The sequence below is a fragment of the Paramacrobiotus metropolitanus genome, unplaced genomic scaffold, assembly GCF_019649055.1.
Source record: "Paramacrobiotus metropolitanus isolate TYO unplaced genomic scaffold, Prichtersi_v1.0 Parri_scaffold0000005, whole genome shotgun sequence".
NCBI classification, from domain to species: Eukaryota; Metazoa; Tardigrada; class Eutardigrada; order Parachela; family Macrobiotidae; genus Paramacrobiotus; species Paramacrobiotus metropolitanus.
Genome location: NW_026570225.1, coordinates 457,341 through 480,237, shown reverse-complemented (window position 1 = coordinate 480,237; position 22,897 = coordinate 457,341). Strand labels below are relative to the sequence as shown.

General features: G+C 42.2%; 5 protein-coding genes and 1 long non-coding RNA gene across 8 annotated transcripts; 1 reads left to right on the top strand and 5 right to left on the bottom strand.

The window, feature by feature from the left end:
• Window positions 1–258: 258 nt before the first annotated feature.
• On the bottom strand, window positions 259–2,156 carry LOC129581460 (uncharacterized). Its single transcript, XM_055472558.1, has 3 exons — window positions 1,913–2,156; window positions 1,563–1,713; window positions 259–842 (listed from the first exon to the last, which is right to left on the bottom strand). The coding sequence occupies exons 1-3, from the start codon at window positions 2,103–2,105 to the stop codon at window positions 389–391; spliced, it is 798 nt and encodes a 265-aa protein (XP_055328533.1). The 5' UTR covers window positions 2,106–2,156; the 3' UTR covers window positions 259–388.
• A 557-nt stretch (window positions 2,157–2,713) lies between these two features.
• On the bottom strand, window positions 2,714–4,371 carry LOC129581461 (deoxycytidine kinase-like). Its single transcript, XM_055472559.1, has 2 exons — window positions 3,446–4,371; window positions 2,714–3,280 (listed from the first exon to the last, which is right to left on the bottom strand). The coding sequence occupies exons 1-2, from the start codon at window positions 4,161–4,163 to the stop codon at window positions 3,210–3,212; spliced, it is 789 nt and encodes a 262-aa protein (XP_055328534.1). The 5' UTR covers window positions 4,164–4,371; the 3' UTR covers window positions 2,714–3,209.
• Window positions 4,372–5,963: 1,592 nt separating this feature from the next.
• On the bottom strand, window positions 5,964–8,605 carry LOC129581102 (deoxynucleoside kinase-like). Of its 3 annotated transcripts, XM_055471991.1 has the most exons (3): window positions 7,429–8,605; window positions 6,538–7,253; window positions 5,964–6,360 (listed from the first exon to the last, which is right to left on the bottom strand). In XM_055471991.1, exons 1-3 carry the CDS (start codon window positions 7,689–7,691, stop codon window positions 6,356–6,358), a joined length of 984 nt encoding a protein of 327 aa, XP_055327966.1. In that variant the 5' UTR covers window positions 7,692–8,605; the 3' UTR covers window positions 5,964–6,355. The 3 variants fall into 3 exon arrangements, with proteins under 3 accessions (XP_055327966.1, XP_055327965.1, XP_055327968.1); XM_055471990.1 differs by having other exon boundaries at window positions 5,964–7,253; XM_055471993.1 differs by having other exon boundaries at window positions 5,964–7,253; window positions 8,362–8,605.
• A 956-nt stretch (window positions 8,606–9,561) lies between these two features.
• Window positions 9,562–17,984, bottom strand: LOC129581005 (neuroligin-4, X-linked-like). The gene is made up of 16 exons (XM_055471817.1): window positions 17,473–17,984; window positions 16,990–17,330; window positions 16,439–16,486; window positions 16,332–16,375; window positions 15,655–15,828; window positions 14,073–14,211; window positions 13,716–13,901; window positions 12,913–12,942; window positions 12,799–12,817; window positions 12,171–12,203; window positions 11,876–11,981; window positions 11,324–11,465; window positions 11,058–11,254; window positions 10,614–10,879; window positions 10,283–10,347; window positions 9,562–10,038 (listed from the first exon to the last, which is right to left on the bottom strand). Exons 2-16 carry the CDS (start codon window positions 17,150–17,152, stop codon window positions 9,653–9,655), a joined length of 1,998 nt encoding a protein of 665 aa, XP_055327792.1. The 5' UTR covers window positions 17,153–17,330; window positions 17,473–17,984; the 3' UTR covers window positions 9,562–9,652.
• Window positions 11,116–12,231, top strand: LOC129581006 (uncharacterized). The gene is made up of 3 exons (XR_008689417.1): window positions 11,116–11,245; window positions 11,397–11,498; window positions 11,928–12,231. It is a non-coding gene; the product is annotated as an uncharacterized LOC129581006 (long non-coding RNA).
• Window positions 17,985–19,689: 1,705 nt separating the features above from the next.
• LOC129581147 (collagen alpha-1(I) chain-like) lies at window positions 19,690–21,340 on the bottom strand. Its single transcript, XM_055472053.1, has 2 exons — window positions 20,109–21,340; window positions 19,690–20,048 (listed from the first exon to the last, which is right to left on the bottom strand). Exons 1-2 carry the CDS (start codon window positions 21,247–21,249, stop codon window positions 19,816–19,818), a joined length of 1,374 nt encoding a protein of 457 aa, XP_055328028.1. The 5' UTR covers window positions 21,250–21,340; the 3' UTR covers window positions 19,690–19,815.
• Between the last annotated feature and the right edge of the window lie 1,557 nt (window positions 21,341–22,897).

Below are 22,897 nucleotides of genomic sequence, written 5' to 3'. Positions count from 1 at the left end.
ACTAGTAAGAGAACAGTACCAGTATTCGTTTCAAAATTTCACATCATCAAATTTTTGGTACTCCACATGCGAGCGATTTTAAAGAGCATATGTTTTGCCCAGGAAATATAGTATATTTACGGACTTGCACCAAATGCTTCTTTGATAAACTATGAAGTAAAAGAGATGAGGTTATTATCGTTAGGTATTGTATACCGTACTTGTATATCGCCGTTAACTCTTAACATATACGGACTGTATACAGATATGAATTTCCTGTAGTATACTCACTCCAGTTTATAACAAAATGCGATGCGGATTCGTTTCTAAAATAAAACAGGACCATAAAGCAGAAACAACACAAATTCGAACTGAACCTATTTAGTATCTACACACAAGAACCATCAAATCAGACAGGCTTTGGTTGGTTTTGATTTGTCATCATTTTTGCCCGTTTGGCAAGCGATTCCGCGCTCAATTCTGGATACGTAAGTTTGTCGTGGACCTCTTCCGTAGCCGATCGGTAATACGCCCGGGCTTCCGTCCGCGTATGGTACGGTTCATAAGGATCATCAATGAAATAATAAGGCATTCGATATTCCCGCCGGACCATCCGGTCAAACTTTTGTGAGTTTCTTTTCGTAACGAAATAATGCATGTCCTTATTGTAGCGACCCTGGGCGTTCATCTTCCACATGGCTTTATGGGCGGCCGGGAAGCGGCGCAGCCAACCACCCCAATGAAGGCGGAAATAGCGCTTGGGGATTTCCTGGTCGGTCTGCTTCTCACCGTCCACCGCGTCGCAGTGCACAAACGGTCGACAAGGCACGAGTGAGATGGCGCCGGGGTGGGTCAACAACAGCCTATCGGAAAAAAACGCTGCATTTTATAAGGGTGAACTTGTGGTGTCATTTCGATAAGGTATAACCGTACAACCCAAACAGAGTTACAATGGTCTTATAAACCCAACAACAATAACAAATCCATTACTTACGGTGATAGAGTGACTTATCAGGCTCTTCCATAATCGGCCTTCGTCATTTTTTCGAAAATGTGTACGTGCCTGTCGTCAGGTTTTATCATTTTGATGTCCGCAAGTTCATTCGTAAGTACCATTACGGCATTACCAATAATATGCTAAAAACTCTATTCTTAAAGTTAACAAACTTAACACATCGTTTTAGTAAATAAAATTACTTCATTGCACTTTTAGAGATATGGACATTTGTACATATTAGTATACAGGATGCAGTTTTTAATACCGGAAGCCGGAACTACATGTATACTCGGTGTGCGTTGATTGCGTTCATACCTGCACTCACTATCAATAAAATTTGGAGACAAATTACGAATTCACTATCAATAAAGTTTGGTAACAATTTACGAATCCAAGAACCCGTACAGGCAATTAAACAAACCACAAAAAAGCTGATTGTAAGCGAACGAAAAGAAACGGATTAATCTATCATTAGTTTTAACTTTCACGCAGACGAGTACAGAATGAACCAAAAATATACATTCACCGACGGATCAACAACTCCAAGTGGAGTGGAACACAACAATGTTTTCCGTTTTGAACTAACCTGTTTCCCGCCCCATCTAGAGAGCGTCCTAAATTCATGGGATTTCCAAAACTGCGGGAGACACTTGAATGAATCCAGGAGCACTGCGAGAACAGCTTGGAGCGCATGACCGACTCAACGGAGTTAGAGTGTCGCCAGTGGCCGTGCAGCACTAAATAGCAAAAAACTCAATTTAGATTGCACCAGCAACTTGATTATTATCAGACAGAAACCTTGCATATCCATAAAGCACAAAGATGTATGGAGCGAAAATGAAGTTATTTTTACGGTTTTCTGTACTGAATGTACCCGTATTTTAAGGTAACTGTTTTTCGAACTCGAGTTACCAGACAGTCAAAGTCCAGACTTACGTCGATTGCAGGTTTTCCACATTGTCCACGATGGCAAACTGCACCGATCTGCAATAGTACTAGTAACACGACAGCGGCTTCCAGAATTATTACTCAGATCTCGAATAACGTTGATGAAAAGGAAAAAAAGCGAGAAAACTGTACCGTATATGAATTTGATCGGTATGATTATACCATGTGCGTGCTTTGGCATACCAAAAATTTTCAAAAATTCTACATTCTTATCATTATGGAACTGATGGAGCGTGTTCGTGGCTTCGTGCAGTGTTCAGCCTAGTGTAGCGCGCAACCACCACGAGCGACCATAAGCACGGTCCGTGGCCTGGGCCGATTTTGAATGTTTGTTTATGCATCACAAAGATTTTTTGAAGTTTAAACAACAGACAACGAATCGATAATGTTAATCACCTATAAATGACGTGCTAATACTTGCTTTTTCTCTGCACTGTCTGAAGCCGCCTTTTCGATCTGATACAGAAAAAATGAAACCATAATCAACATTAACATTCGTAATTCTGTCCCTTGCAATGATACTGCCGGGTGTCCGATTAAGAATCCAGATCAATGCGTAATAATTGTTATGATTGAAACCCTTCTGCAAGTTCAGGAGTCTGATACGGTAACATTGACACCCCGTCAAAGAGAGCATAGTGCTTACCGACATGAGAAGTACCGCCGTAAAGAATCGGTGACAAAATTTAGCGATTAGAGTGCGGTCAATTGTGGTGTTGCGTACCGCCGCACCTGGAGAGCACAGCACACTATGCTAAATCGTCTACTTCTGTAAACAGCATAAAAACATTCAAAATAATTCTTTAATGATACTGATAAATACGTTTGGAATGTTCAGATAATTAATATTTGACTTGTTGTCAAAAAAGTCAAACTCAAGTACGATTACCCAACCAAGCTGGAAAATACAAGTACAGATTAGAGAAAGTTTGGGAAAGTCATCAACGTTCAAAATTATAGTCTAACCATAAGAATATCGTTGTCGGTCGTGTATACACCAATATTCAATTAAAAAGTTTTTAACAAAACACTATGCCAGCTTAACCCATCAGACCACCGGCACCAGGAAACCGAAGTGAAATTCTATACAAGATCTGCCCGACAGTACAGCTAGAAGTAGAGCCACTGCCGTGTTAAATTTACAAAACAAAATTAAAGAATGCTATGATTACTTACAGCCTTATACTGTACACAACTTATTTTCTATTGAATTTACATAAACCGTATATAATTTGTACAACATGGGACAATTTCCAGTTCCTCGGACATCCATCGGACACTCGAATTACCGTTCCTTCACGCTCATAGAAAACTCTTTTGTCCATGACCTTTCGCTGGATGACGCAGGAGGTCGGCCTGTAAGGGCATCGATCACACAAACTCAGCAAGGCGCTGACGGAAGATACGAATAAAGGGGAAGTAGTAAAGTACAGAGAGCGCCGAAAGACTGGTCAAACAGTCTATCTTACTCATCATCAACGGGAAAAGGCAGCGGTTTGTGACTTTTAACATGAGTCGTACCATTGAGGAAGAGCTTAGATTCAATGAAGCGGATAACGGAGTCAGCCTTCTTTTCCACACTCAGTTCTTCTTGCGTCTCGTCCATCACTGACGCGTGACCTCGAGAAAGTGTACCATCGCGGTTAAAGTACTCTTCGTGCGCTTCAAACAAGCGCGTCTCGTACTCCAGATCCAGAACGTTCGCGTTTTCATCCAGACCGTCTCCACCATCAGCTGACAGCGCGCAGCGGGCCAGTCGTCGCTTACGGCAGATCTCAGGCGGTGTGCGCAGATAAATCATAGCATCCATTTTCTTCAAATGACCAGAGCGGATACCGGCGTCACAATGGTCCTGGATAATCTGCAGATCACGCGCACTCGTGTATCCCATTTTAGAATTAACCACGGAGAAAATGTGTGCAGCCGACACAGGCGACCTTTCGTAGATGTGGATTTCACCGGGAGGTTCACTGCCATACAGCTCCGCATAACTATCAATCACCACTTTTTGCAGTTCGCGCGAGTTTTTGCTATCAAACTTGTTATCGTAAAACTGTTTCAGATAATCGATTCCATCGGGTCCCCAGCAACCCCAGCGTTCTATCGGCTCTTCATGGATGCTCCAGATAGGCCGCAATTCCCGTATTCGATGCAAGAGGCTTGTCTTTCCAGCTCCGATGCCCCCCTCCAGGGCAAATCGATAAACACGAGCACTGGCCAAATCCATTTCGAAATGCATCGGCTTTTTAAACACTCATAACAGCTGCGCAGTAATAATTGCTAAGAATTATATTGTCCAGTATCAAATTGACAATTATCATGAAATTGAGCAACTCTGTTAAAACGTATAACCAAAACGAATAAACCTTTTTTGTGAGCAAATAAGCAAGTATTGTTTTTATTAAATTTTAAAAGTGCTAATTCATCTGCCTTTCGTAGCCCAACCAGCCAACCCGAAATGCACCCGCATACTACAGTGGTATTTAAAGCTCTAGTTCAAGTATAGTACAGTGATTACTACTGTACGAGTACTCGTACTTGTACTAGCGCACTTTTAGCTATCGGGAGTATTTAGGACTACTTTTTAATATTGGAGTGTAGTACTGTACTTACGGACTTCCTAAAGTGTTCGATACTTCTATTGGTTTTTAGTATAATTTTACCACAGACTACGTATACAGAGCCTGACCGTGAGTGCACTGGCTTGCAATTGGATTCTGCTGTTTCGTTTTTGGCGGATTTCGGATTTTAGATTTATTTTGCCGGGAATTTTCTTTTAGTGATTTCTATAGTAGAACTTCCAGTAGACGATATAATAATGCATTTATAGGATATTACTAGTCAATAACACTCGCGTTTCCACCACGTTACATTTTGACGGTAGCTGACCGATATGTTCCTTTCGCACCGGTCAGCTGTTGTTAATCCAATGTTGACGTTGCCGCGATAAGGTGCATAATGATTTGTCGTTTATGGGTTATGGTACCGCAGCTACCGCGGTGTGAAGTTATGAATGCATCAATTCCGGCACGAATTCCGGCACGATGCTCGACAGCATCAATTTTATTGTTCGTAGCGGACAATAACGCAAATACAGTACATCTATTTTATTAGCAGCATCATGTACTGACAGTACTGTAACAACATCATTAAATTTTTGTTAGCAGTCGCAGTATGTAACCCCTTGCACTTGTGTAGATTAATTTAAAGACTTTGATAAGACTTACTGGCTACTGCAAAAACATACTTCATTACAACTCTCTAATCTGTTATGCAGTAGCGCGCAGTACTGTACAATCAGCGTGAACATGTTGGTCAATGTTGGTCCTTTGTGTTGTGAACGTGTTGGTCACTCTGAGTGAACATGTTGGTCACTCTGAGTTCAGGCTGCGAGTGCACGGCCCGCAAGGCCTGTGTGCGAAGTGCTTGGCTGAGGCAGCAATACCACCACGGAGACGGGCACGGGAGATGGAGGATCACAATACCACCCTGGCTACTCAGTAACGGCTTGGACTGAAAGGCCTGTGATGTCCGCAGTACCAATCGTGCCAAATGGAAGGAGACAGGGAGATCAGTCGAAGCAGAGGATTGGCGCCTTCCCTAGAGATGTGCTTGCTGTCTACCTGTTTAGAATTCTCTTAGTCTGGTTCTGTTGAACGTCTTGCTCTGCCCGAGCCGGTTAGCGCCATTGCGCGTTAAAATAAAGCTGGCGCTCGCGTTTGCGAGCTGCTGCATACGATCTGTCTGTTGCAGTGTTATAGCCTCCATTGTAACTCTGCGTGAATGAATTACCGTACTTTGCACAAAATGTTCTGTCTGTCACCTGATTAATGCATTGCTGAACATGTAAACCGAGCCGTTTTCGAAACAACTAGCCGCATAAAGCAATCGCAAAGTACCGGCTGTGTTTTTTTTTTTTGCAAAATAGTAAAACTGCTTATTGTACATTCACTTGTTTGTCATAAATGCGGTATACGTTAGTGCTAGATTACATCTGTCCATTAAATTACTATCGCGATCTGGATGCTGCTACTCTGTATATGAGCGAAATCACTTCTTGACCATTTCTCAATCAGCCAACTGTCAAATCAATGAAAAATAAAAAATAAGAACACCATCAGAGCTTGAGCAAAAAACACCCTAAGATTTATCTAACGACAATAATTATACCCAGCTCTGACACACTATAAAATCCCAAACGTAATAGGTAACGATCCGTACAACCCATTCAAATTTGGAAAAGCCCTAACACCGTATCATGAATTTAAAAACAAAACAGCGCAGTTATCTATTACCCAGCTAATTACATTTTGTTGCATAAACTGTACAGCATAAGGAATGCATTTCCAGTCCATCAGGGACTCAGGTTACCGTTCCTTCGTGTTCGCGCAATAATTTCTCATCCATGACCTTTAGCTGGGTGACATGTGGTCAGTCTGCAACGGCATCCATCACACGTACAAACTCATACAAGGCGCTGACGGAAGTTATTTCAGCGAATATTAAAAGGAATTGTAAAGCACAGAGAGTCGTGAAGGACTGTCCACACAGTCCTTCTTACTCGTCATCAACGGGAAAAGGCAGCGGCCTGCGACTTTTCAAACAAGTCGTACCGTTTAAGAAGCGCTTCGATTCGATAAACGAAATGATGGATTCAACCTTTTCTTCCACACTCATTTCGCCGTAGGTCTCATCGATAACCAATGTGTTACCGCGAGGAAATCGACCATCTGGGTTGAAGTAGGCTTCGTGAGCGTCGTACAGGTGCTGCTCGTACTCCAGATTCAGTACGTTTCCTCTGACATCCAAATTGTCACCGCGAGTCAAGCGTCGCTGACGGCAGAGCTTCGGCGGTGCGCGCAAAAAGATTGTCCCATCCATTTTGGGCAGATAACCGGAGCGCACACCAGTGTCGTAATACTCTTGGATAACCTGCAGATCGTCTGCACTCGTGTAGCCCCGCTTGTGATTAGCTGCGGAAATGATGCGGGCCGCCGACAAAGGAGACCTTTCGTAAATATGGATCTGAACTGTGGAAGGCTCACTGGCATATAGCTCCGCATAGCTGTCCATGATGACGAACTGCAGTTCCCGTCCGATTTTGCTGTCCAACTTGTTATCATAAAAGCGCTGCAGATAGTCAATCTTGCTCGGACCCCAGCTCCTCCAGCGCTCGACTGGCTCTTTATTGATGTTCCAAAATGGTCTGTATCGTTCAAGACAACGCGAAATTTCAGTTTTTCCAGCTCCGACGCCTCCTTCCAGGGCAATACGAAAAACCGGGACAATGTTCTGATCATGGGGCTTATCCATCTTGGAGGATAAAAACCTAACCAACGCAGACCACTTGGATAAAAACTAATTCTTACTACGTACAACAATATCGGTAATACATTGCTGTATAATAATAATGTTCGTTATGATTATGGTAACACGTCCTTAAATCTTAGAAAATAAACTTCTCTGAGTTCTCTCCGCAAAACGAAGGCCTTTTTTACGATTACCTAGTGAATTCTAATCCGTAAATGGTACGACTCTTGTGCCTGCTATATGCACTGACCACAATTAATAAGCATACACCTAAAGAAAAACTTTTTTGCATTGTTGTTCCTAATTCTACTCTGCGCCGTGAGTGAGCATGCAAAGCAGCGGTAGGCACTATAAGTGTAATGATTATAATTATTTTGTGAATATAAGCGTCACCTGATGATGGCGGAGAATGCACGCACTGCACCTGCGTGCGCAACTCACAAGTCATGATCATCATTCACAATCAGCTGTCCGCGGCTCGCAGTCGTTTATTGTTTAAATTAGTACGATTTCATTATTTTGGTATCCTAAAATTCCAGCTAATTTCATTGTGCGTTCGCAAATTATAAACGTAACCACAACTGCGAAAATATTCAAAAACTGTTATACTATAATAAATTATCAGAATACGAATTAGATGGACATCAAGCAACAGCAACAGTACGTACTGCGCGCGAAGTCAAACACATACATATCAAAATTAATTACTGTAAAACAATATACCGGCTCCTTTCACATAAAACGGAGCAAACTGCATTTGCGTTACAATTAATTAATGCTGATTGTCTGTGATAAATATAATAGTATTGACTACCTCACCCTTTATCGTACCTCACCATCGTAGCAGATGTTAGTATAATTTATTATGCCATCAGCCATGTAAATAAAACTGTACCCAGTGCAATGCATAACACATTTTAATTATACTGACACGTACATTGCCAAATTATGTTAATACACTATCTGCAAAATTTTTGTAGTAGAAATCGGTCTTTGTTCCAAGCGGTAGCTGCATTCCCTTGCAAATGGAATAATGGAATATGCATACGACTGATACGAGTACAAAAAATGAACAGATTTTTTACAGAAAAAGAACATTCTGCTACGGTACAGGTAGTTGTGCTTACCTGAAGATCGTTTTCGTAGTTTCGCGCATGCATAAATGGCCGTCGTCTTTTTCGCAGTTCCTTTCATGCATTTTCATAACCAGAAAATCCATACAATATTTAACCGGAATACCTAAAGGGCAACTGATTCTGTGCAAGCAGTAAAACACAATTACAGGAATGCGCTTTAGCTGCTTATGGGTTCGACAAGCGTCAGATCAGAACATTTATGTTACGACGAAGCGGATCAGAGCATACTTCTCGACTGTTCGAGACTGACGCAGAACTATGTTTATGAAAGAGTTTTGAGTCATTCTTTGCTCACAAGTGGTTCCACAAGCTTTTCGACATATCGGCGATTTTATGGTAATCGCTGAGTTATCGGTAAGATCAACAACAATAAGCGTCCTTTTGTGTACTGACAACATTTTATTGACAGCAGCTGACCGGGCGAATAGGTAGCGGTGTCGATAAGGATGTGATATCATTAATTTGCGGGCAATAATGCAACATGGATTTTGAAGCCCTACTACAGTCTGTAGTTACAAGTGCATAGTACGTCATAGTTATCGCATACTGCCAATTAATAAACGGCGCGTAGTAGGCATACGTAAATTACAGCCAATTAATTACGGTAGAGCAGTAAAAATTAAAATTAGGACGCCGGCTGCAACGCGCATCGGATTTTTTTTATTAAGCTGTACAATCGATCACTCGTACGATATAGTACTGGCTCTACCGAGAATGCAATTTTTAATTTTATTCTTACCATTAGTTTTATCCTTACTTGTGCTAATGTATTTCGACGTAGAAATATACAGATATTAGTCTAAAATCTATCTGTATGAAGTAAAAGTATGAGCTATTTCTTTTGAATTACAAAGATTAATGGCAAAACTTTATTTCTGAAAACGAAATTATGACAGATGCCGCTGGCTCTGCTTGTTTCTTGCATGCAGTTTTTAGAAATCATCCCGTATTGTGCCTCTCCATAGATTTGCAAGCATTCCATAATTCTGCATGATATGGTGTAGCATTGTGCATTGTTATAATGTCCAGCATTATTAATCGTAACAGTAAGTACTAAAAGTGTATCTGCGCAACCTTTACGTTGATATCGCACACCACCTCCCTTTTAACTTATTATGAAAACTAAAATTAATTACGTTAAAATCTTTTAAGTACTCACTACTCACGAGTCAGTTAGCTCGAACTTGTATCGGTTACGAAATTAACAGAGTTGAAAGTTATTCAGCCATCCACTGTCAGGTACTCCGCCAAGGTCAATTGTACATTTATTTTTTCGGTGCATTTACACTCTTTGTGGAACATCAAGATATCTGGAGGCACTTCGACCACTCGTACTGGCATCAGAATGTGGCCCATTCTGATGGTCACCGGCATGTTTGGTTCCTTTAACAGTATAGTCGGCATGTTTGCCCTTTCGCAGGTACACAAACTTTACAACAAGGATAACAATGATAAGAAATAATAAAATCGCAATGGCCGCCGCTAACCACATCATTGTCATGTAGTATTGCAAGGAGTTTGAAGAGGAGCTAGTGGCCACCGCGTCGGACTTCTCCGTGCCTAGACTGGCTACAATGGGCATGTAGCTGTTCCAGAATACCACATGTTCGTGTCGGTAATATTGTTGTCGTCGGGGCAGTGACGCACTGATGTTGAGGTAATACTGACCTGTTATGAGCAAGCAATGGTGCCTCATTACTTCGATTCATTTATATTAATTGAAGCAAGTACAGTGACAACATGCAAAAATAAATAATAATGAAGCTATGACTTCAAACGTCTGCAACGATCGAGCTACCAATTCGCTAACAAGTACAAGTTTACACTATAATTGTTACGAAGGTGGATACATGTAAATCATGCTTTGAAAGCCTGTGCAGTTCTTGTGTAAAAAAATGCGCATTCGACTGACCAGTATCGTGACGGTAGGGAGACCATCCAATTTTCTGCGTAAAATCATTCGAGTTTATGGGATCTCTAAAAATAGCAAATAATAGCAATATTTTCGTAAATCTGAGTATACAAGTATACGACGTATTACTCGTCAATAAATAAAATTTTTTTTTGTATTCGCTTCCGATGCTATATATATATACGTATTCACTGGGTAGACTGTACCGTCTGTACGAAAGCCGATTATACTGTATTCCCCCAGTAAGAACAAGGGATATGCTAATGCTACTAGTCCTGAAGTGCTCCTGATAACTCCATAATGAAGATAATTAAATTAGAAAATCACGTACCCATTCTGTGCGAAATTGATCCACAGCTTCATCATTAAATCACTAATGACCTTATCGAGTTCTTCCTGCAGTTCACTGCTGCCCTGGATGAAGGGACACCCGAAGAGGTACTTGAGATCCACTCCATGGTAAGCGCCGGTCCATGCCGGCAGACTGTCGTTTTGACTGTGGTAGTCGAAAACAAAAAAGTACGTGGGTATCCCAATTTGGGAATGGTATTTGATCGATCGCAGGACGCCGGATGTGAAAATAGCATCAGTAAGCATCTGGAATAACACAATTTATTGTTGACATTGGTTTACTTTACAAACGACTGCGCTGTGTCGTACGATGTACCACTTGGGAGATTTTGTACATGTCGGCGAATTACATAGTACAAATGTACCATAATACATAACTGTACATGCTTGCTTTGCTGTACGACAAAATGTCACTACTGCATACTTGCGCGTAATTTTGTCTCATTGTGCCGACTGATTCTTCTCGCGCTGTGTCAATATAATAAAATTTGAGAGCTGCCTCAATTTCGCGTGGATTCTTGTAGCCTGCTTCCTCTACCAGCCGGGGTATGACCTTGTCGATGACGAACTGTTTGGTCATGTTGAATGTGCGATTGCGCGCCTGCACGCTGGGTAAGTTATCTGCCAGAAATTGCTTTCAATCGAAATTGTGGTTTTCCAAAGAAAAACATGCGAGATGGAGGTGCTTACACAGAACAATTGTGGCCTCGTCATCCGTTACGCCGATAATCACCGATTTGTTCTGAATGTGACCTTTCTGTAGGAGAATTTCCGGTTCCTCCATAATCCAATCGCGATCCACAACCGGCGCCCACGGGATACTGAATAATTGCTGTAAATTGGATAATATTCGGTCGATTACTAGGTCGCGTGCACATCTTGCTTATTCTTCCGCGCCATGAGGGAAATAACTAACAGTAAATTACTGACACTGGGCAAGCTTTATTAATTTATGCCACCGCCATGATGCAATGCTTTAAAAATTGATGTGTTGAATTATACTTATATAATGTCACTGCCTGGTTCAGTATCGAGTCTACTGCAGCATCATGATGAACGTACCGGTACAGCCAGAGATTCGCAGTCAAGCAAATAATATTATACGGCATACTGCTAGAAGTTGACGGTTTTACTCGTCTATACGAATATGGAACCAGAATTTAAAAAAATTATGAAACTTCGTTTAGGGATTCTTACTGATAATACCGCGCTTCACATGATATAGAAGAAAAAAATACGCACCCCGAGATCTGTAAAGCCCAGTATCTCCGATTCATTCTTATTCCTTAAACAGGAAACCATAACGGATGAGGGCGAAATAGGACAGCCAACTGCTTCCGCCAAGACACTAAAGAAAACGCCACAAAGAATGACAAAAGGATAACTCAACAGCTACGATGATGGAGGTTAAATACCGAAGCAAATGTCATTTGCGTTATTTGACATGCTTAACGGCATGTCTGTATAGATGTACGATAATGCGAAAATCTGGAATCTACAGTTCCGCACTTCTGCGTCATGACATATCTGTACGTACCGTGCGTTAGAACTCGGCATCCGCTGGATCGCCCTTTAAAGCAATAAAATAATAATGGTACATCAAGGGGAAAGAATAGAGCTGTTGTTATTCGGTTTTAAATTAGATAAATAAAGTTCTTGCACAAAACTAATAATTAAGTTTTTTTCACATCCACCATCTACGATTACTCATCAATGCAATTTAACCATATCCAAATACAATAAATTATATGAGTCTTTTGACACTGACAAATTTTTTGATAACATTCGAACTGCAGTTTATACTGAATTAAAAATGTACAGTTTTTATTTAACGTTATTTTTAAGATTTATCGTTAAGATCGGTGAAGTACATAATTTACGTACTTTTTTCAGAGTTTCTAAGCAGTCATGTCTGTTTAAGGTACTTAAAACAATGCTTACCATACGGTTAGTGAGAATCACAGTACGTGCAATGCTATGTAGTTGCTAAAGCGTTTAATGAACACGGTTGAAGTGGTCAATGGTCATATTTTATTTAAATGTTACAGAATTAACCTAAACAATTATCCTACAATAATTTGTGGTAAATTCGATCGTTAATGAATTCTATAAATGGTTGATCAAATTTTCTATTCTTCAAGTCGATCCCAGGTCGAATCACCTACCATGGCGCTAGTCCGACACCTGTAACGTTAAGTGCAAATCAGCCATATTTTGTCATTGCGTGTTTCGTGCGTGCCGGCATCACATGCACGATGCATTAATATGGAAAAACATACCGCTGTGCATAATGGCTGTGGTGAACATATCTGCAAACAAAATCACGAACTGTCAAGCATGGACAATGACATGTGATAAACGATTTTAAAGTCGCTTGCTCATTTCTTCCTCGGGCTTTAATGCCAGTTGGGAGAGGAGTCCCGAATACACACAGGCAGCACACACAATACACCGGCCTGCACTGACAATCTGATCTACTTCACTGAACAAATTAAAAAGCCGCCGCGCACTACAGCAACCCGGCAAAGCGGGATGAGGCGCGCTGCATATGCGCATTGCGCATCAACGCAGCCCTGCGTGAAGGAAAAAGTATCATTTCCTTTCAATTGCAGTAACATTCAAACACCATGTCAGATGTCACTGGCGTCCGACATTAGTCCGGGAATATTTGCTAATCTTTCTTTTGTCGGCACTTTTACTGCCATTGCTGATGGTAAAACATAAGCAAATTTTTCGAAAAAAAAAACTGAAAAAGGGTAAATTTATGTTACCCTTTAGCGTGCATGCAACAACGTATCCACCGACTATCAGAAAAGAACGCCCAAAAAGTTATGTACATAGAATTTTAAGTTCAAAAAATAAAATTTTCTGAGGGTAGCAGTATTACTCCTTTTTTTATAAAACCAAACTGGCAGCGATAATATTGCGTATGTTATGTAAAATGTATATACGATCGCGATGCGTAAAGTCAATTATCTAACTGAGAAAATAGAAACTGCTTTTTATAATTTGGCCAAGTATTGTACATTAATCACGTGATAACATGCGTTACTGCACTGAAAACTCCCTTAAAATTGATTACCTTTGGTTTTGTTGGATAAGAGATGCAGATGAACCGCCGCCGCGCCGGCCGATTGGCCAAATATCGTAATATTTCTGGGATTTCCACCGAATAGAGCAATGTTTTCATGGACCCATTCCAGTGCCATGACCTGATCCATCAGACCGTAATTTCCCGGGGCTGCCGAATCAGCCGTACTCAAAAAACCTTTTAAAACATCTTGTCATCTTCAGCACGAGCTGCACACTTACACTCTAACAATTATTGTAAGACATATACGGTCGAGTACAAAGGCATGCATGCAGTTCTACGTATACTCATCGCCCAGAACAGGCAGCTAGCGTAGTGAATGTCACGTTTTTGGACATTTTTCTTTACCAAAAACTCCCAGCCGGTAATTGAAAGTTACAACCACTGTTCCCATGTAGGATAGTCGTTCGCCCGGATGCAGTCCTCCGGCACCCACAATGTACGAGCCGCCGTGTATAAAAAACATCACCGGATTAGAACCTGTCAGCTGCAAAAAATAATTCCAACATATACTGAAAGGATACGCTTTCTGTAACCAGTTATTAAGTGAAACTGTATATAAGTAATAAGTATTTGCAGAATATAATATTTGGAGTGCTGTGTTCAAACTTTTCAATAAGAGCGCATGCTAATTAGTATTAATATTGTATGTTGCTTGTTTGCGGTTTTGGTGTAAACAGTAAATGTATACAAATGTGCAAAACATTGCACCGGTTTATTCTTTTGCTTTACGCCTTGACGTTGTACTCTGTATGTTCTTCCGATCCCGTTATGTCATAGCTTTTAGCAAATAAAAAGTCTTAACAAATCAATCCGTTTCGGTATGTACCAATTTGCAACCTGGGATGTGGACAGCCCGATTCGGTTTCGACCGGCGACCAGAGCCACCGACGTTAACCGTGAATTCGAATAACGTTTACATGGGTGAATTCTGTTGACGCTGTGACAACCATAATTAGTGTCCATGTGAAATTGTAGTCAAACTAACATTTAAAAGACCAATTCACCAGATGACATAACCATTTAGACAAATTGAAACTTGCCCAACACGTAACAATACGTTGGGGCGTGCTATTTGCAAGGGCAATTGATGAATTTCTGTTAGGCACTGCGGCGCGTCGGTACATACACGCAGCCATTTGCCGGAACCGGGAGAAAAAAATCGATCCAGTCTGCATGTACAGTCTGTTGCTACTACTGGTAAGCTTAATGGCTCCTTAAGCTTTTTAAACAGATTAGGATATATATTATAATGTTCGCAGCCGGCTAAATCTGCTCGCCGGGAAGATAGATTGCCCTACGCGCACCCGGCGAAACGGGATACATAAAGCGCGATCATGACCGCCGGCTGCACTTTGTCATCCCGTATATGCCGCTGCATTAAATCAACAGCATTCTTGAGAACGATTTACGCCATAAAAAGATTATTCTTTGCAAAGTAAAAATGTACAATGCCTATTTCAGAAAACACATGAAACGATTCATGGCGTAGTTCCACTGCAGTGGGTAATCTATCAACCACTTTCTTGCCATTTTGTAATCTAACAAACTCTACTATGTCAGGATGACCTTTTCCTGTAATTTTAAAAAAATTCATGGTGCACAGTATTTTTAAAACTGCTTTCTAGTGTTTAAGTTAATTTATTTTCATGCGGATCTTTTATGTAAGCTAACTTATTTTCAGGCTTTCAGTGAACTGGATTAATTTTAAATGTAACTTTGACAATTCAGATATAATTATGTTTGTTAACGTGAAATTGGTCAACAGAGCCCTGTGGTTCAGTGCTAAAAAAGTTTTCTTATGACAAATCGCAACTTCACCAGGCCTATTATGACCTATTAATTTGAGTAAAGTATATTTTAAGCGCACGATTCAAATTAAGTGCTCAATTACTTTCAGAATTTGATCCAACAATGATTTGGTACGTACGTTGGGTGTGAAAATATTTAGGGTTAAACAGTCCTCGCTTTGATTGAAGAGCGCATATGGTGGCGAAGTCCACATCCGTTCACAAATACTCGGCATTTCTCCTGGCTGGAGACAAACTGGTCCAAAGCGGAAAGCCTCTAGGGTACTGTTCCAGTGTGCTTTCTTCACTGGTGGCTACAACAGACATCATGACACTTTAATTATAATATTCGCGAAATCATCTAATATGAGCTCTGTATACATGCATTTGCAATATATGATATGCCCTGCCTAGATGGTTTTTTGCCTGCAAAAACAATCTCAAGGATCGCAGAAATTACATCAGTTCGTTTGTGCACAGATATCAACCAACACAAAGTCACCTTTTTTCGTGATTTGGTTTGTTTATTATTTTAATTTTCATAGTCTTATGACGGCCTTGCATATTAAAGTCGTGTCGGTTTAGTTGTATGCGTAAAATGTTATTGTAATAATGTGAACATGGCTGTTGTTTGTGCACACACGACGCACGATGTGTGGATACATACACAGAAACCGATTTTTCCCCTTTGTCAAGTGCACTCGTATGCACGTGGGACTGGGTGTATCGCGTAATTGGGTAAAAATAATTTGATACGCCAATATTGGCAAATGGCTCATATTTCAGCCGGCATAATTTCTGTTTGTAAAAGAGTTACCCGGAATCGAAGATTATTGAGAGGCGGCTCCGCATATGGTATACCTGAAAAGCTTCATCTTATTAATTCATTCCGCAAATTAAAAATTAAATGAAAAGTTAACCCACCCAGGAAAGCCATGACTCGCTCATTCTTTGATATACAGGCAGTTGTTCCTGAAAAAAGAAGGAAAAAAGTGGTTCACAGAACAAATCATACTTGTTTAATTATAAAACTAAGGCATTTTCAAACAGTACTTTTACTAAACGATGCTTTATAGAAGGGCATGTAGTTAGTAAGGTTGTAATTAATAATTATTATTTGTTAAATCAGATTGGTTTGTGATGCTAGTGTTTGCCACACAGACACTCATAGCAAATGAATTAGCGGACCTGTTAAAGAAATTATGCATATCCGTCCTCGACGCCGCTCATTTTAAAACATCATGCCTTTAATGTCAATGATCGCGTGCATTAATATTGGTGCTGTAATATGTATCTGTAATTATGAATTGGTGGCGCATGTATCAAAGCATACTGTATGCTACGCAAATATGAATATAGATATCACTGCTATACGTATTCAGTTTCTCATATATCTATATTCAGCTACTTTTCTGTAATGTATACCTTTAATAACAAGCAGTCGATATTCCTGCCTAATTAAATGTTGATCATACCTTCCACTGGACCCGACGTGGTATGGACCATTAACCGGCGTTTGTGGTATTTTGAGCATTGTAACCGTGTTGTACCATTTCGTGCACTCGGTGTCTTGGAAAAAGCGTAAGGAACGTCCAGAAGATAAAGTACCGGTAAAACATGCAGCCAAAAAACATTCATCTTCACACGATGATACAAAAGCACACGTCGGCGCTGGCCCTTGATGTTGGCTGTTAAGAAGCATTTATGCTTCTCAATACACCACACTCAATAATCCCATCGTCGCTATTTTCCATCCTTAAACGTGTTTATATGCCACTTCAATTCCCTGTTCAAACGGCATGGAAAGGGACTTTGACTATATTAAGGAAAAGAGTCCGCAATGTATTTTCAACGGCGTTTATCGTGTGTCGATGAGGTGTATACAAGTGATGTTATGGCTGCACTGACTATTCATCCGCGTCTCACATTTCACAGCGACGAAAACGGGAACAATATACCTTATCGTGCCGATGTCCGCTCACTCGCCCCGTTAAGCTGCTGAAGAAATTACCATAAAATGACATGGAGATGAATTTTCACCTGGATGATTCTTCCGGAAAAACGGCACAATATATGGATGTAGAGCAATTCCTGCAGCGCGTGTGTTTAAGTTTGAAAACAGTTGCATTTCATTCACGCGGCACAAGCAGATTCAGTAATTATCACTGAAGGAGAATAAATGCCGGTAGTCTGTATACCGAGCACATGACAAAAATTCCCGGAGATTCCGGCGACGAAAACAAAGTATGATGTTACCAATCATTAATCAAGATGCACAGCGATCAACCAGAATCCATTTTCATCAGAGTGACCGCACACAGGATTCGTGTATTTATACTATTACGCAGCGTGTATGTACAATTGTACAGCATTTACATACGGTATAGGGTATACGCCGAATGTAAATTACGCAGTGGCGTCTATTCATTGTCAGCATAGCGACATATGATTTTCCTTCAACCGGGCAATATCACGCGTATAACAGCCTCCGTTGTTGCCGCGGTGGGAGGAAACGTTGGCCTGATCAGCTGCTCCGTCTGTCCTGTCTGCCGTCGTTTTTATCCGTTCTCAACTGAGCCGAGCTGAGACCGGGACGTGTATCGCTGTGGCGGAAACTTGGCTATTCTCCAGCGAACATCAGCAGTCGTCGGGAAGAAAGCAAAGCGGATGCCGCTATCACGTTAAGCTACCGTACATACATATGCATACTGTCGCTTCACTGGCCGACCGGCCTTTCATTCCGCGATGAGGATTTAACGTTTTTGCACGGCATTGTTGTGCCGACAACAAACAGAGTGCGAGCGCTCGCGGGATTTAAATACGAAGGCGGCACCTAAAACGATGGGGATGAGCAAAAGCAGCGAAACAGTAACACGGGAAGTTACACTGGCACAGACTGAGAAGAAGAGATAGTGTATGGGCGGAATTTTGGAAGGTTTACAGAGAATAAAAAGGATTATGCTAAAAGCGTCAATCAGAATATTACTGACAGCCGTATATGTCAATGCATAATAGTTAATACCACACTCGCGCGTATATATGCAAATGCTGTGTAGACTTTAAAAGAATTTAATGAGTTATTCACCTGAACACTGAAGCTACACAAACACACGCATTAGAATAGTATTTCGATGATTCTATCGCCTCAATACATAATGCATTTCGTCCAACCTCTTGTCAATACAGAACGCTTCCTAAACACAAGCAGCACTGCCCCGCAATAACGCAGTACGCGCTGTTTCGCTGTTTCAGGAACTGGGTGGACCGCCTTTTTGTGTCCATTCAAAAAGCATCTTGCCCAGGCCACCGATCTTACGTTTAGCCTCTTTGCCCCAGGCCCCCATGTATCCATAGTTTCAAAAACCAGAGGAGAAAAATGAAGTTATCGCAAAGAAGGCCATGTTTTGGGTGTTCCTTTGTCTGTGCATGCCATAGCGGCGGCAGTGCCTGCTTCCTGGGACGTCTTGGCGATGTACAGTACGTACTACGTAGGGGGTGGCCATGGTGTTTGGGCAGATGATGTCCCAGACCCAAGATTTTCCTTGGCTGAACGGGACCGAAGTCATACCATCCGGTATTTTTGGCTGTCACGGTACGAGTCTGGTGGTTCCAGGAAAGAAGGGATGCAGGCTGAGCCACATGCGCGGTGCGAGCTATAAATGCTTAGGCACAAAATTTCCGGTCTACGTACCACACTGACCGCGAAGGGTCACTGTTCTTTACGGTACCGATGCGATATCGTTGATTTTATAGTTTCCAGCTTTAATGATAAGTGAAAGAAGAATTAAGTGCGAATATCTATTAATTACTAGGATGTGCGTCACAGAAAAAAAGAAATCATGCAGCATTCAAAAACTACTCTGCTGGTCTCACTGTATAATTATAGTGCCAATTTGGTAATATTGTACCGTAAATATACCAAAGCTTTACACCGAAATACACATTAATACCGGATTTATATCGAAAATATAAGCGGTCTTCGTATACAATACTTACTGGTACAGACATCTATTAGTCCTATTACGTCTTCCATATTACATACTGTCTTTCTTCGTTATTTTAAGCTTGTAGAGACAGTACGGTATATCAAATATGCAGGTTTTTATTAAATGCACCTAATAATACACTCTGTAACTTATGGTTATATTAGCGGTAAACCCACCGAGCTAGCGCTAAAACAAGCAAAAATTCGTAATGTGACACTTTATTTCGTTTGCACTCTTTATTCCTGTTCACAGTTCTCCGATAATGAATACGTACGAGTATGCTGCACAGCATTACTCGTACGAAATGTTGATTGGTTATGAAAACCCGCTACTCATAACAGAAGGACCATTAAAAGAAGTCTGTGAACCAGTAGTCGCTCCTGCGCCGAAACCAGGATTCTGGAAGCCCGTCTGACCGCTGTTCTGGAACTGTGATGTGCCTGTCGCTCCTGGGAATCCCCCGCCAAAGGACGGCATATTCGTCGAACCAGACGATGTAAAGGGCATCTGACCTTGCTGACCAGTGGTCAATCCGCTCTGCATGCTACCTGGAAAACCGGATGGTTGTCCCGTAGCAGTACCCTGCGATCCAGAATTAACAAACCCACCACTCTGGCTGCTCCCAGGGAATCCCGACAGCTGTCCCAGCATTTGGCCGCTGGAACCGAGACCCTGTTGGCCGGTCAGTGTTTGTTGACTGCCACTGCCGGGAAATCCTGGCATCTGCATTTGTCCCGTTCCACCGCTGGCCGAGTTGAAAAACTGTCCACTGTTTTGGCCGGAAACTCCACTTTGACCGCTGCTCGCCATCTGTCCCGGGAACTGCATCGTGGTCGCTTGCCCGTTGGTGCCGGTAGACTGACCCGGAAAACCAAACTGCCCGGAATTAACAAAACCGCCCTGTTGGTTGGTGGACCCGGACATACTGCTGCTGCTGGGGAATCCCGGTGGCATAGGACCGAAACCGGAAGTGAACTGCGATCCGGATGTTTGGCCGGTGTTCTGGAAACCCCCAGGCTGGCCGGGAAACTGCATGGTATTCGTCTGACCACTCGACTGACCGGAGTTCTGACCAAACGTTTGACCCTGCATTCCCGGAAAACCGGCGTTCTGGAAACCGCTTTGACCGGGCATGGTGTTTGTATTCGACTGAGTCGATTGCCCGGAAGTTTGTCCAAATTGCTGGCCCTGCATTCCAGGAAAACCAGACTGACCTGGAAACTGCATGGTGTTTATTTGACCGGTTGTGCCGGTGCCAGTGGATTGGGAGGGGAAGCCGAACTGCGGTTGTTGGAAGCTGTTACTGTTTTGACCAAACGAGCCTCCAGGAAACCCGTTGGATGTCTGACCGGTGGAAGTCGTTGGCATTCCTGGAAAACCGTTAGATGAGCCCGTTGGACTGCTCACGGCGCTTCCCGACGAGGTCACACCCGGCATACCGAACTGCGCCTGGCCGGTTGTTGACTGCCCGGGAAAACCGCTGTTCATGGTGGGCGGCCGTCCGGCGACACTGGTTTGCATATTGGTGGCTCCTGTTTGTGTGACCTGAGCGCCGGTAGTGCCCATATTGGGTGGTCCTCCCATTTGCCCGCCGAATTGTCCACCTGTTGACCCGCTCATCTGGGGTGGTCGGCCGCCTCCGGACTGCCCGCCCATCGGGCCACCTTGGCCGCCAGGTCCGCCAGGAGGTGGCTGGCAATAAGTCGATGAAAATAACACTAAAAATGCAATAAAACCTCTTGAAAGCATCGTTGCCGCTTTATTTAACCAACGAAGAAATCCGAAGAGGTTAAAAAGAGAACAGTTTCCAAAGACTCGTTGCTACCAAACACGGCCAAACCACTGGCTAATATGCTATCCGTAGAGAAAGCCGTGATATATATGCCGGTTTAACAAAGGCCATCTGAGAATTGCAGTTTTCTTTTTTAAAAATGTTGCATTGGCATTTCTGTTGTGTAGAGGGTTTTGTCCCGTTGAAGATGCGTCAAAGTCGCCTGACTGAACAACGGTCGTTGTATCGATGCGGAATTTTCTTTATAAACTTGGCTTTTACTATCAGCAAAACCGGTTCCATTTCAACAAACTGCTGTGATTTTATCTATGGAATCATTTTCTCTTTGTATTAAGTACTAAAAATACGTAAATGGAGCATCTCCTGGATTCATTGTTATTTGTTTGTTACTTGTAATGTAATAAACTTTGCCCAATCATTCGATGTACATATATTGGGCATTCTGCGCGGGACCGCTGGTTGACGATAGCGACAATACATGTACAACGATGAAACAACCGGAAGTTCTTAAGGTACAAAATTCTGAGCACTACGGAACAGACAGCAAAATTGCTTTTCATCATTGCTACCCAACCAAAGCCATTAATTCAGTATGTAATGCGAGTAATATTTGTATAATAACTGTTGTACAGTAATTTACGGAGCATCTTTGGAATTAACAATGGCAGCGGCATTTACCGCCGCCTCCGTGCCATCCACAAAAATTCCGCCACTAAACCCTGTCGAATTAATCGCTGTGGCATTAGCAGAATTGTCAAAGCTGTTTGGTGCAACCGTGGACACTGCAACGGGGGTCATTTCCGTCGTGGCAGTCACACCAACCGGCGCGCGCGGTACCATTCCATTCCCGGTCATCGCAGGCGCACCACTCCCCATCCACGGCCGTCCATTGGCGTTAAACGCACCCTGTGATGCGGGATACGCATTTCCACTCATTCTCGACCAACCTGCTGCGAATGTCTGGGGAATCATCGGATTGTAGGGCGCATTTGGTCGCTGGAGATTTCCCATTCCCATCGCACTCTGGCCTGGGAAACGGCCGTATGGAGCAGCTGGGAACTGCGGCGGAAATGGTCGCATGCCGGGATACGGTGCGGCCGGCTGACTTGGAATGTTCCAGTTGTTGTTGTTATTGTTGGGGAAGCCGTTAGGGAGAACGTTGAATGCGGGGTTGAATGGATAGCGCTGATCAAACACCGTTCCACCGGGAAACTGCATCGGATAGTTAGACTGGAGTGTGGCATTGCGGGTCCGATTGGCAAACTGTGTCGCGGTGTCTGATTCGGTCGGCGCCGCTTGGGAGACATTTACAACGGTCAGCAGCGTTATGATAAAAGACCGGAAGTACATTTTAAATAACGATGGAACTTAAAAAGCGATTCCTTTAAAATATGACAGGCGATGGCAAGTATACTACACAGCCAAAGAATAATAACTATCACGTACAAGAAAAAAATTAAAGTGTTTTATATGATTATATGTTATTGTTATAATAAAAAGTTTGGAAATCTTTGTAAGTTTAGCAGGTTGTTATGGTTAACCAAGTACTGCTTGGTTCGAATTTATACTGTAGTTTGCCGGCTGCATAAATGCAGATGCAGATGA